The sequence below is a fragment of the Strix aluco genome, chromosome 18, assembly GCF_031877795.1.
Source record: "Strix aluco isolate bStrAlu1 chromosome 18, bStrAlu1.hap1, whole genome shotgun sequence".
Taxonomy (NCBI): domain Eukaryota; kingdom Metazoa; phylum Chordata; class Aves; order Strigiformes; family Strigidae; genus Strix; species Strix aluco.
The window spans coordinates 12,922,175-12,942,490 of NC_133948.1; the positions used below are offsets into that span (position 1 = coordinate 12,922,175).

Below are 20,316 nucleotides of genomic sequence, written 5' to 3' on the forward strand. Positions count from 1 at the left end.
TATTTTCTTTCTCTTTTATTTAAGAGTGTACAAACCAGGTCAGCAATTTTACATAAGGGAATTAAAATCACCTGCTTAGTACATTTTTCAAAATGCCTGCAACTTTTTTTTTTTTCCTGAGCAGCTACGGAACTGAAAAACATGGGAGATGAAAGCCTATATTTGTTGTTGAACTAGCCCTGGCTTAGAAGCACCCTTGGGGTTTCCAGAGAACAGCTACATCAATTTTGTAGAATTACAACTGCATGCTGTGCATATGCAGTGTTTTTGTATGTTTTAGGTAATAAAATATGCAGCTGAGGCAGTGTTCAACGTGCAAAAAGTACACAGCTAGATTGCTACCCATTGGGAGGTATAGTGCTGGTGTGTGGAGACTGAGGTGCAGCCTAAGGTATTCATTGAGGCAGTTCTGTGCATTTCATAAGTGTCTTAAGGTGTCCAGAAAAATAAATTCCCAGTAAAGGAAATAAAGAAGATCCTTTATTATGCACCTGGGAAAGTATGCAATAGGATATCACAGATCTCAGTTGGATCTGTGCAGAAAAATGCTCACCTACTCAAAAGGCTCTTATTTCAAATCTTTACGCACATCTGTTTTTGATTGCTGAAACAATTGGCACTCTGCATGGACAACACCTATGATAAGATTGAGGCACATGCTTTACCCCTTCTTTGGTTTTGTTTTTTTTTTTAAACTATGAGAACATTCTGGAAGGTGCAAACAAAAGAAAAGATTTCTTTTTGATGGGATAAAAATAATAATTGTCAATGAGAACTGAAAAGAGAAAAACGATCAATGAATGCATTGGTGGGATGTTTCGGGTATTCAAGCCAGAGCGCTTCTGCCAGTAAAACAACTGGCACAGTTGTACCTTTTAGCAGGACCTCCACAGCACATCTTACTTTTCAACTTTGTTAGCTTCCGACAAATCTGACTGATTTGAGTTAGATAAAAAAAGGAAATTAAATATGGTGTGGTCATAGGTGAGGTGATATTGGATGCTGAAGTCAGGCTAACACACGTGCTTTCTTAAAGAAAAACTAAAAAAAGAATTTAAAAAATCATTAGTGTTAGATATCAATTTTCATATAATTGCAAATGTACCATCCTTTCTCTTTTGTTTACACCTTATTCTTCTCTTTTTTATAAAAAAAATTATGATCAAATCAGCTGCCTGGCATTCAATTTTGTTCTAAAGGAGATGGATCAGATTTTAAATAAGCTAACAAAGACAACGTATAATGAAAAATTAAATCTTTTTCCAGGATTATCAAATAAAATTCAGGTAAATTGTTAAATGCATATAGAGAAATTAAAATGTATTTTAATTCCAACATTTTATTTATGTATTACAAGGCTTGAATTGCTTCAGGATAGATGGCCACTCTGTATTGTTGTATGTACACAACATATACTTGGGTGGTCTTGGATGAATTGGAACACACTCACTACAGTAAGTGTTCTGAGCTGACCAAAAAGTGGCATTTAAGTAAAATTATCTCCAGGCTTTTTAATATTTAAAATGGCAGGTTAAGGTCACACCAGACAAAGGTTGAAAAAATAGATATAGGCTAGATCTTCAACAACTGTTAATTTGTACAGCTCTACATAACACCCAAAGGAACAGCCCTTTCAGCTTCAGGTTTTTGAGATCTAAGAATGTGCAATATTGACCTATGTACTTTAATAAAAATATGAATTTTTGAAATAAAAAGTAATTTTGAATGTATTAGCCATTTCTGTGCTAAACTGTAATATAGTTTAAAGGTCAGTCTTCTGGAATTGATGCATGGAATAACACAGCTAAACTGAATTTTCAGAACACTATTTTTACCAAATTACAATAGAATCCTACGTCTCGTGAGTGATTTTTTCTGATACCTTCAGGAGGAATTTTACTAGATAAAACCTATGAAACATTCATCAGTCAGCAAAAGGCTTGTTCCTTATGTACAATAAGGCTTTAAACCTTGAATTTAGCAAACGTATCTATATGAATAATTAAAACATGACGTTTGCCTGTTGCTTTCTTTAAGTCCATCTTGAATCAAAGCTTCACCAGTAGTCTCACCTCTGGATTGAAAGAGTCCTCGTCAGTAGTTACCTCAGCCACTTCTTTGGGTGGTTTTTCCTGTCCCTCTTTTTTCGCTGGTTCCTAAGAAACGAACAAACCCATGTAACCGTATTTGAAAGCCTGCTAGTTACCCATACTGCAGCAGGTCATAATTTTCAAAATTAGGTAGTGCAAATAAGTTTTTCTACAGACATACAAACTAAAGCAAAAATAACGGCTAGTCTATTGCAGGAAAACTTAAAATGTCACTAAGTAACTCTGGTGCACAAATGGATTCTCACATGAAGCACCTGCTGACAAACTACTGTGCAAAATGCATACATGCTTTCTAAAACATTATGCTTAAATGCTCAGAAAATGTAACTTTTCTCTTGAAAGACTGTTATGTAGACTACTGTGGCTAACATAAGAAGAAAATCCAATTTTCAAAACCAGGAATAGAAAATGACTTACCTGTAATTGCTCTTCCCTGAAGATACACACTGTGATAGACCACTATTCTGGGGTCTGTGCTTTCACCCAGGGAAGGCACAGACTCATAAAAAGCCCTGAAGTCAAACACAAGCACACTTTCAGAACTCCTTCAACCATCAGTTTATTCAAGTGGAAGGAAGACATATTCCCTCCTATTAAAAAAAACCCTGTATAGGTAGATTAATAAAAGACTTTAGATCACTCAGCAGTGTATAGTGGTCAGGCTAAAAGGATATGAAAACACTAATTCCTTTCTGCACTAGTTACAGATCAAAGAGCTCATTTATTGATACCAAGCAAAGCAAAGCTGGAGGCCCTAGCAAGTCACACCCATGTAGTCAGGGTAGAGCTGATGTACAAAAAAGGCTGCACAGACGACTCAGAGCTGCAGATGAAATACTTTCTATGCTGTATAGCTTTTGCACAACAGAGCAAAGATTCAAGTATCTAAAAAAAAAAAACAACTTAAGAGCAGAGCATTTTGCTTGTAGGAATCTTGACTTGAGAAGGCACAAAATTCTTTCCAAGTTTATGTTTCTATTTAACATTTCAGCAGAACAAAGGTTCAAAGTGTAAGGAACAGTATCTTCACTCACTGGAGAACTGCGAACACCAGTGTTCTAATCACTGAGGCAGCCCACAAACAAGTGGAAAACTAGGGGGAGGGAAGCAAACCCAGACCCAGAAACGGTACTAAGAACAAAGTAGGTGGAATCGAAGGAAGATTTTCTGCAACCACCATATAAAGATGAGCTAATGAAATGTCAAAAGGAAGTCTGAAGGCTCCACTGTTTCATGCAACTGGGGTGCACTTGACCAAGACTGGTCAGCTGCAGAGACAGGTGGCAAATTGACACTACTCAGGAGCACAAGTCTTACAGAGGGCTACCAACAAAACTGAAAGCCCACCTCAGTGGTGGAGAAGACCTCATTCACTCACTGAACAAGAGAGGAATGATTTTACAGCCTGAGTGGGCACCCATACTTCACCTGTAGGAAATGCTAATCAGAGGAGACTTCCAGTAGCATTTGGTAAGAAGAGTCTGTTACACTGAACTTTAGGGAAAATGAAAACTAAGTATTTGTCATTACATAAATTTAATCATCAATATTTAGTATATTTTTTCCAGAGATCAGTTGTTTATTTTAACCAATTGTAGTAAGAAGCAGATTCTGAATACTAAATGTCTTTATCTGTGAAAACAGGCTTTCAAAAGTAGACTGGATTTTAGAAGTGAGTTGCCAAACAAAACCGTTTAAAAAAATAATCATTTCCAGCATAAATCTGAAATATTTGTAACTACATTATTGTATATTCATGAACACTAATGACCTATACAGAACATAAATAATGGTAAAACACAAATAATTATTTATTCATTTTGATTTACCCTTCTAAATTTCAGAGTAGTCTTAAAGGTAGAAAGGTGCCAGATAGATGGAACAGAAGACTTTGTAGGTGAAACACCTTCAGAGAAGCTGGTTCAGAAGCAGTTTGGTTTTAAAATTGGAAAAGTTTTCATATTTTGGGCAATATTTAACTTGTATCAGGGCAAATGCTTTTCTGAGTGCAATGAAAAAATCCAAGAAATTCTAAGTATTTGGACATCCTTCAATCTTCTGTCTCTTCTTCTGTCACTATTTCCATATGGCTATCTTCTCTGCATTGCACATCTATTTATAATCTGTAATGCTAAACACCACAGCATCATCCCACAGCACAATAAGCAACAAAACCAAAACCCATAAACTTGTGTCAGTTTTCTCATCACCTCTGCTATGGGAATAACATGCAGCAGATTGACACAGATTGTACATATTATCTGTATTTAAAGAGAAAGCTCGAAGAAATCCGATTTGGACTTGGAGCAGAAGCATCTTACACTCCAGAAATAGCAGAATTTCCAGTCCACTTTGCTCTTATTAGTTGCTTTTTTTTCAGAAGCAGCAAAATGTTGAGAACAGCCAGGTACCATTGCTTTTACAGCTGGTGATACCTTGAATTACATGATTAAAACTAACCGAGAGTGTCTCAGAATAACTTGGTAAAGGGAAGGAAGAGTGCGGAATGTAGTGCGCTAAGGTTTCAATGGCACCAGTACACTGACCACTGGTATAGGGTCTGGAGCCATTTAGCTATATGCAAGTGTCTAATGCCACAGAACACTAAACAAAGTTCTCAGGTGCAACATTTCCCTGCATCCTACCTCTGGCCAGCCAGCTCTGGCAGTTCATGAGGAAAGGAAGGAGAGCTGTGAATCTGCCTAACCTTTGCACAGTTGCTCAGGGACAGAGGTATCACACACACCCCCTCCATCAGGCACCAACAATGTGATTCAATCAGCCTTATCACAGAAAACAGAAGGGAATAGCTTCCTTTTCTACATTATCTTTCATTACAGTGTCATGTGTTGAAAAGGTGCAATATGAGCTTAAAATGGTAACGCTACATAATTATAGAAAAGTAGAACTCTAATTTGCAGTGCAGATATAAAAAACTAAACAAAAACAATATTGGTATGTCTAATTTGTTAAACTCAATATATTATCATAAATCTGAACAATCTTTGGAGTCTGGGTGTTGGGGTTTTTTTTTTAGCGTTTCCAACTTACGAAGACTTTCATCATAGTTCATGTAATTTGCTTTTAAGCCATCAAAAGCCCTGTTTCAGTGATCATTTCTGCTTTCATTATAATGAAGTAACAAAATCTCATACAAGTCCATATGTAAGAAACAATTTAAAAAAAAAAATATCACAAAGTAATATATATGAAACATCATCTTAAAGTGAGATTACATGAGGAAATGACCCAAAAGTTTTCCACAACAATGATTACGGTCATTTTTCCTGAGATCACATCCAGCAGCTCTAGGCAAAATGAACTACGGCAGTACTGCAGTAGGTGGAGCTCGATGCCATCTGATTGTCTGTAGCTCAGCTCCCGTTGACCTGGAGGCGACCCCTTTCAGGGCTACCACAGGTGGCTAATGGCACCCAGGAAGCCCTGGCATTCCTGCTTACTGCCTTAGACAACTCTTTGTGTGTCCCCTTCATCTTTAGAAAGAAAATTGAAGGCTCTTAAAGTATTTCTGCATGAACAAATTCTTTCGAATAGCTTGTTTCAGTCAAAAACCACTGTCTGCAGACCCTAGATTTTACCCTAACAATTCCCAAATACTTTCTCTTCTAAATAATTCTGGGGATTATAAATTGTTCAACTCTGACAAATCCTTCCTTTTATTAAACACTCTCTTGATTTCACACACCTGTTATCTTTGCAGATGCCATTCTGTAAGTTTTGAGGATTTCCAACATTCTTCTCCAAATCTTTTTTGTGGAAATAGTCTGAGTTGGTGGCGTATATACCAGCTATAGATGGAGAATCAAGGTACAGTAAGCATGCTTTTAGGTTGTATATTTTCATTTTTTTTAAGATTATTAAAGAACCCTTTTCCTTGGCAATTCCTTAAGTTTTTTTCATTCTGGATAACTCATTAAGTTTACATGCTATTGTCAAAAATAGCAGATTGACACACCTATTGCACTCTTCTTCCTTCTAATCTATCACTTGAATAGGAGCATTATGGTTACATTTGCAAACTGTGAATGTGTTTTGATGAAAATAAATCAGCACAGACTCATCACAAGCCAACATTTAGTCATCCAAATGCAAGATCGACCTGGTGAAATATTTTTGAATTTTACAAAAATGTTTAGAAAGCTTTTATGAAGCACTACCTATAGAGACAACTGCTGTTCTGCAGGTGGGATTCAAAATGTTGAATTTTAAGGGCCATATTCTAGCCAGGTACTCAGGAATTTTTTTTTCCTATTTCTTTTACTGCTGCTGCTCAATACTGACCCTTTCTGCCCTTTCACTAGAACGTGGGAACATGGAACAGACATCAGGACCAAAAGATTTTTCAATTAAACACAAGAGGCTCTGAGGCAAAGGACTTCACTGAGAATATATTGCAGAAAATTTAGATTTCTTTAAGAGTAATGCTATTTTAGTGTTTCAGGTTAAAAAAGAGACAACTAAATCTGCAGATATAAATATACATCAGCATCAAAGACAAGATACCTGATCAGTTAAAGTTGTGCTGTATCATATCAATAATGTAAAGCACTTTGCATTTGAGAATCTCTGTTGCCAAGGGGAACAATTGATAAGAGCTATTTCAGCAGCTTCCGTTCTTGGTTTCTGGTCAGAAATGGTCCCAGTATCAATGGAAAGGGGCACTCCTCCCGTTGTTTTACCATGGGTAGTTTTAATGAGCGAGGGAGTTCCAGTCATGTTAGGTCTCCTTCTGCACTCCAGTGAACACATTACTGTCAATACAGACATATCAGGAAAATGGAAGGAGACAGCTGAAAAGTGAGAGAAAGGTTGTCTGCTAGTAAAGGCATGAGAATGAAATTTGGAATAAGTAGATTCAATTTCACCTCTGTCAGAGATTTCCTCTGACACTCTAAATAAAACATTTAATACCTTCTCCCAGCTAACAGAAGCCTTTTTTTTTTTTACTACAATGAATTTTAGTACAAACTCCACAGCTCATTGTGCCTCTACTCCCCATGTCTGAAATGGAAAAAATAACACTTCTCTTTTATTAACATCCATGAAGTATTCAGATATTAATAGTGATGGAAAGCCTATGTACAGAAAAACTGTTGTTTTCATAACACAACCAGCTCAAATAGCTTGGCATTGTTTATTCCACAGATTTAGCTTGGCATTGTTTATTCCACAGATTTCCCTCAATTTCTCATATTCCTTGGGGAAATCTCTTTTTATTTCCTTGTCTCCAAAGAATATTTACCTAATTCTGATAAGTTTGGTAAGTTTCATAAAATAACCGGATCAAATTAATCTCAGTTGTAATACCATTGTTGTCAGTGCAGTTACTTTTAACCCCTTAAGCAACTACATTATTTGAGCTGCCATCTTTATAGTCTCCATAAACTGTTTTCACTAAGATGATTTGAAATTTTTGAAATGTGTCCTTGAAAGTCAATGTAAATAAGCAAGCAAAAAAAAAATTATCACTTCTGTATGACATCTCTCTGAACTGCTTATATTTCTGTCTTCTCTTTGTGTCATTCACATGGTCTCCAGGCAACATGCCAGTAATTTAGGTATACACAACAGTCCCAAAGCCTTTTATTCACATTTTTGGTTGCAAACTGGCAATGATAATATTACTCAGCCTTAGCTAATGTTTTCTAGATATTTCCCCTACTGAAGTCAAAATTACAAATGTCCTCACCAAATCTTCTTCCAGAAGACCAAATGTCCCAAAGCTATTCTTGCCAAAAGCCCATTTTATTAGAAATTAATGTAATCTGTGCCAAACTGAAAAAAGAAAACCCTTCTGCACCACAATAGTGCTCGCTTCCTTCTTGCATTTAGTAGAGCTTAAAGTAGATTACAAAAGTTCTGAAGAGAACCCTTTAGGCACAAAGGACACTCAGAAAGCAGAAACATGTACAAATGTCTAAAAAATTAGTTTCTTACTTCTGGTAGGCTAACACAGGATTTCTTATTGGAATGCTATGCTAAAAACATGAAAGTTCATGAACCAAGGCAGCAGTACCTAATAAAATTATCAGATCAATATCTGCTACAGCACAGAGTCTCTATTCAATCCAAAAGCAACAAAACAAGAACGTGCTATTCTGTTTTATTTCATAGTGAGAACAAAGTTAATTTGAGAAGGAGTTGGGGGAAGACACAGCTGGAGAGCAGAGTTACCAGCCTCAGGAAATTCAAGGAAATGTAATTGAGAACAAATTATCTCTTTAATTACTTTTGACCAAATCAATAAAAACCAGGGAATAAAAAGCATGATGACTGCCACCTGGTAGAGGACAAAAAACACCAAAGTTGAAAATTACCACAAAACTAAAACACAGCCATGTTAAGAACAAAGCACTTCTCTTACAGAAGAAAAAAAAAAAAGAAGAGGGTGAAGGATATTAGTTCAATAAACAAGCAGCACATGCAGAAGTTAATGGTTGGTTTTGGCCACTGTTCACTGTTCTCAGCTGTGAAGATTGTTAATGCTTTACTGTGTTGTTTGAATTTCGGATTGTCCCCATCATTACTCAGGGATCAGAAAAAAGCCCCAAAACCCCAAGACCTCCTGTTTCCTTCTGAACTTCAATGGTTTCTCCCTTGCTGGTTTTTACTTATTAAACAATGTAGGAATTATTTATTATTTAAGTTTAAGGCACAGCACTTATTCTTGTCAGTGTGTTAATAAAACAGAGCAAGATCTTACCTCTCCTTTGGCTTCATTCCCAGATATGAGTAGTAATACTCGCACCTGGAGGTCACAAATGTGTAGCTAAGCATGGCTGGCTCTGAGTGTGATGGATGGGACAGTCTTCTGGCTAGGCAGAGATGGAGGGACTACAACGGCACCCAGTAGCAGTGAAGACTCCAAAGCCTATCTATCTATAACACTTACATGGTCCCCATTACTACAGTAGTTTAGCAGTTTACCACCTTTAAGACATTAATCCTCACAACATTCTTGTCAAGTAGGAGTGTGGTATTATCCTCTTTGTATATATGAAGAATGAAGGTAGAACAAGATAAGTGACTTGTCCCTGGTCACATACAATGTATACTCAAAGAGCGGGGTAATGAAAGCAGGTCTGGGAAGCCAAAAGCTTGCATCTTAGTCTGGAAGTCCCAGATCCCCTCCCAGTCTGGCTGAATCTTACAGCAGTTGTCACTGAAGAACGTTAGAGGTAGCAGATTTCTGAACTGCCTTCTTTCTCCTCAACCATGTTTTAGTTTAACATTCCACAACTGTTCTTCATGTGGATGCTGAGCACTGAAGTTAACATGGATTTCAGATGTGCTGTTGACACCTTGACCTCTGCCTTTTTCTCTGTCTTATCTCAACTCCTCACGGACCTTAAGATCTTCAAACAGTTCCTTTGAAAGTCTTGGCATTTATATGTGAGCAGGACAATCTATTTTATGGGCTGACTAAAAGAAATTTCACTCTGATGTGACTTTTGCTTGGATTTGTTCTTGAAGGGAAGCAGAGGGGCCATTTTCCATCTCCAGAATTCTGCATCTAATTCCATAGCAAATATACCGAGACTACTGGCTCCACTGACCCTTTAGCAAACTCTTCACAAGGTGTCTTGACAGTGATCATCTGCTTTATCCTGCTTCACAGTAGAGCCCGTTTAGCTTGAGATTAAATTCTATTGTCTAGTAGAAACTAAGTTTCACAGCACCAAGGAAGCAGCAAGGTGGCCTGTAGTTAAGCACTAATTATTCTAGGGTGTAGTTCTGCTTTCTCACAGGTCCTCATACTCAGCAGTTACTTCAGCTGGCAATGGCAAAGGGTTGCAAAATGCTAAACTGGCTCAGGAGCCTGAGACCAAGTACACTGCTGTGTAATAATCTTCACGCTACCCTGTGCCATCCAAATAGCTTCAGTGTTTCACAGAGGTACAATTAGAATTAGCAAAAACAGTGGCCTTAAAAACAAGTAGTCAAAAAGGGTAAACAAATTAGTCAGTTTGATATCTCAGTGATTTTTAAATAGTAAGCTGTCTTTTTGAGATATACTCTTTCCGTAGCAGTAACTAATTCCTTCTTCCTCTCCTGCCCAGCTTGTACCTTAAACTCATGCACAGACTAAGTCCTTCACACAGGGGTAGTATGTCATTCCAGCCCCACCCATGCCGATTATGTGTAACCTCTATGCAACAGGCAGAAAAGACAGGATGGCGATGAAGGATCAAGCCAGCAAATGGAGTGCCTTTGTTCTCTAAAACCACAGTCACATTAGTTAGAATTTCAAAATTATTGAAAATTCAATGTTGCAACACAATTTTTCCCCCCAGGAATATATGTCTTACAGTTTTTGAATAGGTCTTATTAAAGTCCAGACATATCTAAAAAGTTATTTACTTTTTCAGTGGAACAGAGCTGACTGCTACTAAAAATATCATCACTGGCCCAGAAAAAAAAAAAAAATCTCAGAAAGATGAGCTACTCCCTATTTCACTGTCAGACCTACAATGGAAAAAAATTTCAAGTGACAACATAATGCAGACAATACAGTGAGATATTCTATATAGCCTGAGGTAAATGAAACTGGCTTTGGAGTCTTTTTCCTTTTTCTTTTAAGTTGCTCTAGCCCACTTAACGAATAAATGGATTTGGGGCCATTCCCACAGAAACGCATTCTCTGAGAGGTCCTGGGAGCAAACTTGCACCACTCCTACTGGCTTTGTCGATAAATAGAAAATCTCATTCTGCAAAAACTGTTAAGCAAGCATTTTTTATAAGATCTAAAACTATTTTAAACCCCAACAACAAAGAAAAACACATCGAAAACCACAGTATGACAGGTTTCCTGGCACAATTTTCTCAAACAACAGCTGGCCAAATATGCCAGACTCACAGGAAGGAAAGAGCTGGCTGTGCTTTCTAAAGGACATTACTTCAAACAAACTAGATCTCAACTCTCTTGATCTTAAAGAAAAAAAAAATTTAGTTGGCATAGGGACAGGAAAACTATTGGTAGAATGAACAACTACTTACGGTTAAATTCACCTCTGGAAGGAACTGGGGACACATAAGCAAGCCCAGTTTTGCCTTGTAAACAGAATGCACAGTGGATCAGTACCAAGAACTGTCTCAAGCTCTGAGGCAGTTACTGTCATAACTTCTTTTAGAAAATCTCTTTCATGCAAGAAAGTTGAGTTCAAAATGATCAGTTTTATGTGGGTGATTTTGCTTTACTGATGTCTCAGAACACCTGATAGCTTATGTTAGTACAGTTCATTAGAACTGATTGCATCCACCTGTATTTGAGTATAAAAAAAAGAAAGGAAAAAGGGCTTAAGGGAACTTTCCTGGTACTTGAAGTCAAATTACTGGATGTTAAGTTCCTAATTCCATGAGCTAGCTTTGTGTCTACCCAGCACTTATTTCTAGAATGTCTCAACCTGATGAGGTATACTTATTTTCTCACATAGACAAAGCCAGCCCAAGTGTGAAAGCCATCTGATGTGAACAATGATTTGTTAGAAGCCTCATAGTGGATGAAGCTCTGATTTCTGGGCAGCCAGACCCAGAAGTGGTTCATGCCCTGCATGCAAGGACAAAGTGATTTTTCAAAAACATTTATTAAAGGGGATAGGCAGGACCAATGGAGGCTGGGAATGGCAATGCCATGGAAAACCACAAGTTTATTTGATTAATCCTAGCAGAGCTCTATGACACTGGTTGCTCACAGACAGCATCTGCAAAAATTCAAACTTTGTATCAAAATAAATGTTTGACTGTGAAGTATCAAAGTGGTACATAATGTAGTCATCATTTCCATGATTAAAATTGGGTACTCTCAGATGACAGTAAAAGCACAAGAAGGTGCTTGTGTGTGGGCAAAAGAAGAGCTAGAACTGTGATAACACCAGAGGTTTAAAACACTATAATTGATTGTTATTTCAGACTGCATGACCCTATTTGCTTGCAAGGAATATGCTATAATTTGTTTTACCATGATCCTTCTCTAGAGAAAAAGCTGTGAATAACTGGAATAGCCATGGTGATTTTTGCTTGTATTTTTATACTCACAGGACACAAAAATAAGCCAATAATCTTCACCTCTGTCATAGGCTTTACTTTGGCTTTGGCATAGTAAAAAGAATGGACATGACTGAGCCGCTTTCACAGTAAAACTTTGAAAGGTCTCTTAGTAATGAACTTTCTTCCTACGCTGAAGACTGAGGATCGTCCTATTCAGGATCGTGCAGAAGAGATCCATCTTGGACTTCTCCAATTATACATGATTTGATTTACTCAGAACTAAGCTAAGAAGCATTCAGTCACATGAACACACATACTTACCAAAGCCCTCTTGCAGTAGACAATTTATTTGGTCCACATACCTAGTTTGCTAAGAAGCTATAAAGTCTAGCATAGTCTTAATCAGTGTGAAAGACTGTACGTACTTTAAAAGTCTGAGAATTCTTAGGGATATGTCAAGAACCTAATTTCTGGACAATCCACATGGATAGTCTAGAATTAGCTGTGAGACTAGGACACATTCTGGTGAAATGGCAGTGTCTTAGGATGAACAGAAAGCTAACGTTTTCTGTTTCATAGCTCTGTTTTTTGCTGAGTAATATCTAAACCTCATGTAACAGCCTGAAAGTGTTGGAAAGGCTGGATGGCAATACTGTGGTTGGAGAAGAAAATGTCAAATGTATACGGAAAGATTACGCCTGAGCTTGTTAAAGCAATTGTTTCACTTGTATCTTCCCAGCTCACTAGTGGCACTCTTAATGTTGTTATTCTGGGATCACGGTGACTCATGTTTCTGGAGAAGAAAATAACAGAAAGCCAACATTAACAGAAAGCTCAGCTGATTAAACACCACTTCCTCCCATCTATGGCTTTCCTAAGAAAACTTGTGTGGAGGAGAGCTGTGCTAACAGATTGCTTTCCAAGTAAGGAATCTAAATAAGTTATTACTCAGCCTAAATAGTTATCAAAAGTAACCACTTTTTTTTTTCCGAAGTGGTAGGTGATATCTGTAGATCTTGAGCTTTGGACAAACAAACATTACATCCATTTCAGGGAGGGGGGAGGAAGTTTTTTTCCAAAGGCAGATAAGACTCAGCAACTAGGAAAAACAAAATCCTACAAAGAAATGCTAGAGAAGTTTAGTAACCATAATTCTCTTCCATCATCACATCACTTTAAAGCATTTTTAAAAGGATGACGTTTTCTAGCCACATCCAGATAGATAATATCCTAATACACAAATTACTGCTACAGATTCTCTCCTCTAAGAATGCAGACAGATTAATCAGAATCTCCTAGCAGATTGCCAAATACAAAACTTTTATTTGGTGTTACTCTGCATGCAGTGATATATCTAAGGTCAGAATGTAACCTTCCATATGGAATAGCTAGACAATGAGAATAATATAGTAGGATCATTATGGAATTTATCTATCATTTTTTCAAGTTATGTTCTGTCTTTCAAAATTTAAACTTCTACATTTATCTTGCACACTGTCTAATCTTTTGGATATTCTAAATCATATTTTTAAAACTCAGATGATTGAGTTTGTATAATGAGAAATTTAATGACCTGTAAAATGAACAGAATGCATCTGCCAGCCCTAAAAAAGTAATCTTTCCACCACATGCACGTCACAATATGGGACTGACAGTTCCATTGTTATTTTTCCAGGCAGCCACTCCCGTTGCTTCCCTAAAACAAACATGCTTTTTTTGATATAACTTGAAGACTAAGATTTTTTTTTAAATGTTTAAATATTTCTTAAAACATTTTTCCAGTAACACTAAAATAGAATAAACAAAGAGTATACAATGGTTGCTATATAAATACCCCCCAGGTAAACTGAAAATACAAAGTTTACAAACAAAAGATAACCAAATTCTGAACCACCATTTTATTTCACTGAAACATATCTTTGTTAAAGGGTCAAATTCTCTACTGGATTAAAGATCCTAACTGAATCCATATTTTGACAGGGATGAATGTGGTCCATACTACAACAGCAGAATGAATGCGCATCCACAGACTGGCTGGCATCAACTTCATCCATGATAAGCATGAGACAGATTAAGGCGTCAAGAAAAGGATCTTTGTGGCTGTGTTTTATGTAAGATTACAGAGTATCCTTTAATCCCGATACAAAGTTCAAAACATCCCTTATGTCTATACCAAGGTTCTACAAACATGTCTGCATAGGTTTTAGGTACAGCATACAGAACTAAAAATGACCTTTTTTAAATTATCTATTTGTAATTAATACTAAAACTTGAGCATGCATGCACACAACCCCCCCATTTGTACCTAGTGTACGCTGGATCATAAGATTAGGTTAGCATTCTGGCACAGATCTGACTAGGTTATCTGCAAATAAATCTCTATACCATTTTATATGTGACTTACAGAAAGTCTTAATATTTAGGAACTACTCCACACTTCTTGTAAAACAAGTTCGGTCCAAACTAAGGGAATAAACCACAGCTAAACCATCAAAACTTGACTTTCCAAAGGACAGCTATTTTCAGAAGCATTTTGTGATAGCCGTGCCAGCTGCACACACAGACTGCATTACATCTGTGGCCCATTCTCCTTAAGCATTGTCTTTGTTTTGATTTCCTATTTTGTATTCCATTAGTTTTAAGGCTGTATGCCATACTGCCATTAAATCACTGTTTTCAAGCAATAGTGTCTTCCAGCTGACCTCAGAGCAAAATAGCACAAAGACTTACATTCATACGATTTGCTGTTACAACCAACAGGTGCTGGAAAGCCTTATTCCAAAGCTTATCTATCTTACATAGCTAACTTGCTCTGACTTACCAGTTATTGTCATGCACCAATTCAGATCCCACATAAATATCATCAGCCAACATTAATTTAGGAAAATAGCTGAAAGTGAAATACCTGAAGGGAAAAAAATTACATACACAATATTTCACAGAAAGCAGCTTTCTTAAAAGGGAAGGATTCAAACATTTCTGATGAGCTAATGGAAATGGCAAAGTGACTATTTGGAAAGGGTTTGTTTTGTTGGGTTGTTCTTGTTTTGTTGTTTTTTTTGATTTTTTAAATTTGTTTTTATCTGCTTTCACTAAAAGATGAAGTGAGCTCACTGTTAGCAAGAGTGATTTCAGTCTGTCAGACAAAGTTGAATGATTCTGTGCTGCTGAGCTTTTAGAAAAAGCCAGAAAAAAAATAAAAATAAAGCTTTCATCTGATGAACCTGGATAGGGATCACTAGGATCCTGCCAAGATTTAATTTCTCATTTTTCAGGGATTAACATCATTGTTTATAGTTCAGGCTGTTGCATAGTGACACAAGCTCTAAGCAGGGTGACAAGAAACAAACCCAACCAAACAAATAACAATTCCAAGACATAGCAATGCCTCTGACGGGAGTTTAAAATAAGCTTAATTTACAAAAATCCACCTATGAGCTTCACCAACAATGGCAGCACTTGTGGAGGCAGAGCTCACGGGTGAAGTGCCTGAGAAGCCTCCAGCGACAGTACAGCTGTCTGTACAGAGGATTCAGCTCCCTGAACTGTAATGAACAATTTGTCTCACAGCTTTGATCTGCTGTCAGTTTAGCTGACACTAACTCCAGGAATTAATTTCTAACATTTTAGGGTAACCTAATAAAAAAAAAAAAAGAAACAGTGTGTGCTAGATCTCTGTAGATAACCCATCACCTGCTGCAGGTATTAACAGTAAAGTTAAATGTTTTTCTGTTACAGTACAAAGGCTCTCCACTTTGTGAATGCATAAATACATAACCCTAAGACAAAGTATCAGAATGTAAAGCAGCATAAAGGACAGAATATTTTAACCATATGCTCTAAGTTAATACTGTGTTGGTCCTATGATTTGAGAAGCTTCCTTAGAGAAAAGGCTTCCTTTGTACAACTGAACACATCTTTTATGTGAACAATCTGGTTCACAACTAGAGGGAGACCAGTTTCCAAGTTTTTAAAACCATCACAATGGAACTGGACTAGAATATGTTTGAAGCTTAATTGTTATAGATTTTCAATTATTTTGTCAATGTAATGAATGCACTGTATGAAAGTCATAAATACTTCTAGCTCTGGCGTAACTAATCGACACTAAATAGAGCAGTAAATACCAGCTTTAGAAAACATTTAGGAAGGGAATATAAACTCTCTTTAAATTCAGTCCTACTGTTATTCTGTCATTATGCTGCAGATGGATCACCATCCATCTATGTCAGTCCACTCTGGGCAAAAATCTTTGTCAGCAGCAAACTGCCACTCTGTTGTGGTTTAAAGTTGTCACACTTGACCACTGTGAACTGATGGCAGTCACACCATTCATCACCAGCCAGCCAACAAACCTGCCAATACCATTACACCTGCAAGAAAGTACTAGTCCTAAGAGTTACCAATGACCAGACATACAGACCTTTCCTGTTTCCTGTTCCCCTGTATTCAGGCATGTGTCTGGCAGTAGGTTGTGTGACAGGAGGGGAATGTTGCTTTCTGGGCTCTCAAGTGTGATGTTTAGTGGGGAATGCTTTGCATGTAGGCTCCATGAGATAATGTTCACTACCTGCGGTACTGTGTCACAGCCTCTCTGACATATCCAGCACAGCCAGTTGGCAGACCACAGATCAAGATGACCAGTAGCAACTGGCAGCTGGGGTCAGACAGTACCACAAATACACAAGGTATCAGTCTAGTTGTGGGAGAATTCAACCAGAAGTTGTATTCTAAAACTGTCAGACATGACAGGTTTGACTTTCTGCCATTAACTCACCAGTGAAAAAGATAATGTTTGCCCTTTATTTTTAGTCTGTAGTCATGAGATAACTTCATTTATTCTTAAAATAAATAGCTCCCCAAACAGTAGGACAAACAATTAGCTATAAGGATCATTTGTTATCTGACAAAGCCGTAAGTCTTCCTCTATCTGAACTGGGAGCTAACAGATTCAAGGAGTACAAGCAGTTAAAGAATGACTTTGACAGGAGAGGGAGAAATCAACTGAGACAGAGCAGAGTTCAGTAACATAGGGTTCCTGAAGCACTGAGAGGGAAATGTTGACACACAGTGGGACCAAATGATGCCACATAGGAATCCTGGACAGATCAGGATTCTCAGTATGGAAGACCAATGAGGCTGTCTGTTCACTGGGAACAATTGGTTGTACCTCCAGGAGAGAAATGAAGCACAGAAGCCAAAACTACTGAATACATTTCAGACTGAAGAACTGCAGTCCAAGGACTGCTCTAACAGATGAGGAATGACATGATTTCACCCTCCCAGAAGTGCCACAGGCATCAGCTCAAGGCCAAAGACACAGCAGAGTGCACTCACAGTGACTAGGATTGGCCAGAGACTTCAGTGGGTTCTGTAATTTACTGCAATCTAACTTTAATTGCAGCAGAGAAAACATTACAAATAACCCTAACAGCTTTGCAGTCTCTATCTCAAACATACGGATTGTTACCTTGTGCCCAATGTAATACAGCTAGAATTTGCCTTTTATGAGTAAGGAAAGTTATTAAAAGTCAAAATCATTCTTAAAAAGGTAAGATTTGTAATGGATGCAGTGTATGAATGAGTGATTACAAATTTAAATATATCACAACCACTTTATGAAGAATCTTCTGACCCTTAAATGAAATTGTGTAGGTGTGTAATATGAAGCAAAATGCTTGCAGACAAAAATCTAGCAGTGTTTCACTTGAAGAACTGTACCTTATTCCATGATTACTCCACTGAGGTTGATAGACAGGCATATGAAATATCTGAGTATTCTACCCACACCACTAACGACTGTGGAATCTGTCTTTTGTACCTGCTTAGATTAGCAGAGAGGACATAGAAACCTTTTAGCAGTAAGTCATTAAGGAATTAAGTTAAAACCTCCCTCTTAATACACTGGAAGAAAAGGTTCCAGGCTACAATACCCCAAACAATGTCACAGCCTAGTTCTCACAAAAAACCACAAAGTAACTCCTTTTTCCAAATGAAGAGCATCCAAAGTAACATTATAGTTACTGCCTCTGTTCCCCATACCTTGCTTTTGAGCTCTTAATGTAACGACTGACAGTTATATAGCTGCCTAATTAACTTGACTATTGTTCCCTAAAAATACACTCTATCTTAGCTCTCCTTCTGTGCAAACAGCATAACGTTAATTTAATAGAAAGATCACATTATACTACAAGGAATGTAGTGACATTCCATTATGTCCTTCTCTCCCTGCTTGCAGTCCTCCCCCGTCATTGCTGCTGTGCATTCAACACTTTTTCTATAGGCATTTCATGAATAATGAGAAGCTACTCTAGCCATGGAAAGTGCTGCCTTCCACTGCTTGCAATTTAAGATACATCATTCTACAGTCTCAACGAAAGCGAACCACCACCAATCTGATTTTACATAAACGGTTTTTGCTCTGCAAGCCAAACTTAAGCTTGAATTATTACACCACCACCCCCACCTCCCCCGCCTTCATTCACTTTGCCTACGCAGGGAAATATTCCAATTTAAGTACACGTTTCAAAGTTCTTGCATTCAGATCAACTTACCCTGAAACTGTTATTTTCTATACGAGAAGGATAATTTCTCCTCTGCCATGCAATGTTTGGGGGGAATTAGCAAGGTCTTCTGCCTAAACTTCAACTTGCTTAAACTGCTGTCTGCTCTCTTCAGTTCACCTCTCCTTTTTCAACTGGACACATTATTCTTCATCACATTCTATCCTGAACTCTCGGGTAGTATTGCTCTGCTCTGTTGACCAGAGTTAACCAGAGATGACTGATAACGACCTCTACATTCAGTCTGCAAAGTGCTTTTGGCATCATTTGGTGTAAAAATGATGTATAAATATATTATCCTTCCTAGAAACAAGCACAACCCAACCTATCTACAAATCTAGTCCTGCATTTCTACATCAGTTCTGATTTTTTTTTTGCCGCCTCGTGAATATAAAAATCTGCACATTGTTCATGTTCCCCTGCCCTTAATCAAATACCTACCACCTCCCACCTGTGATCACATCCACAGAGAGGTTCCTAAGCTCCACATACACAAAAGACTTGGGCTTTCCTACCTGAAACATTTTCTTACAGTTCTGGTACACATACATCCATTCCTGACATAACTCCACTGAACATAATGTTAGAGAAATCCACCAGTGTCTAGTAAGATCAGCATTAACATTCCTTTGTGCTATCTGAATGACATGAAGGAATAGGAACCAGAAACTTATCCGTGAAATACAAAGTGTTAAGCCTACTGTCCAGGGCAAGTTCTCAATCAGTCATATCCATAAACAGTAACAACCATTTATTTCTTCCATAGCACTTCTAGTCAAATATCAAAATGTTTTTCACCATTCTCTCCCAAAACTAGCCACCTGACAAAAATGTTTTCAGTTATCAAAAGTCATTTTTAACTGCCAGACTGAAGCCAGGGACACCAGGCTCTCCACATACAACGTGTGGGAATACAACAGAAGATTGGTGAGGAGGATTGTAAACACACTCAAGTGACTTGCAGCTGGGGTGCCCAAAAACACATATATCACACTAATTGTTGCTTAGCTGTGTGTGCTTGATGGGTAGAATGTCTGTGTTTAGGTAACAGGCTTGTGAGAGACTCAGAGGCACCCTATCAAACATCCTTGAGATTCCTGCCCTGCTGTGGGAAAGATCAAAGCACAGTGGAAAAGTACCCTGCAAAAATCCCCTATATATACGGGCAAAAGCAGCAGGTTCAAGATCTATTTCCTTCTTTGCCTCTTTCTGGCTAGCAAGGACCGAGCTCTGCAGTGCCTGCATCCCTGCTTGCATGCCTCTGCCTGGGTGTTGCTGCGGAGATCCCCTGAGTCACAAGGTAACAAGAATAAATTTACTCTTTGCATTTCATCTGTGGTTTTGTGACTGTTCCTCTGTCCTGCCTGTGCTGGCTAGCACACAAGGAATAGTCTGTTTCTTCCATTGTGTAACCCACAGAGTATTTGTATGCACAATTTAAGAGAAGCAGACATTAAACCTGTTAAAAATCTAACGTTTTGAATATTCACTGTAAAGTGTAACCTTTGTAACGCACTTCTCTCCTGCCCCAGGCATGATATTGCAGATCAATTCCCAAACCTAGGTGAGCAATGTGCTTCGTTATAATGACAACTCAAGCTGTAATCACAGAAGTGTAATGCACCATGACTGTA

The 20,316-nt window shown here is 37.8% G+C and overlaps 1 protein-coding gene across 1 annotated transcript in view; it reads right to left on the bottom strand.

The window, feature by feature from the left end:
* Window positions 1–20,316, bottom strand: part of CCDC60 (coiled-coil domain containing 60) — a 64,293-nt gene that overhangs the window by 35,857 nt on the left and 8,120 nt on the right. The window contains exon 2 of the mRNA XM_074843933.1: window positions 2,073–2,156. Within this exon, the coding sequence (XP_074700034.1) occupies window positions 2,073–2,156 (84 nt within the window). The remainder of the gene's footprint in view (window positions 1–2,072; window positions 2,157–20,316) is intronic.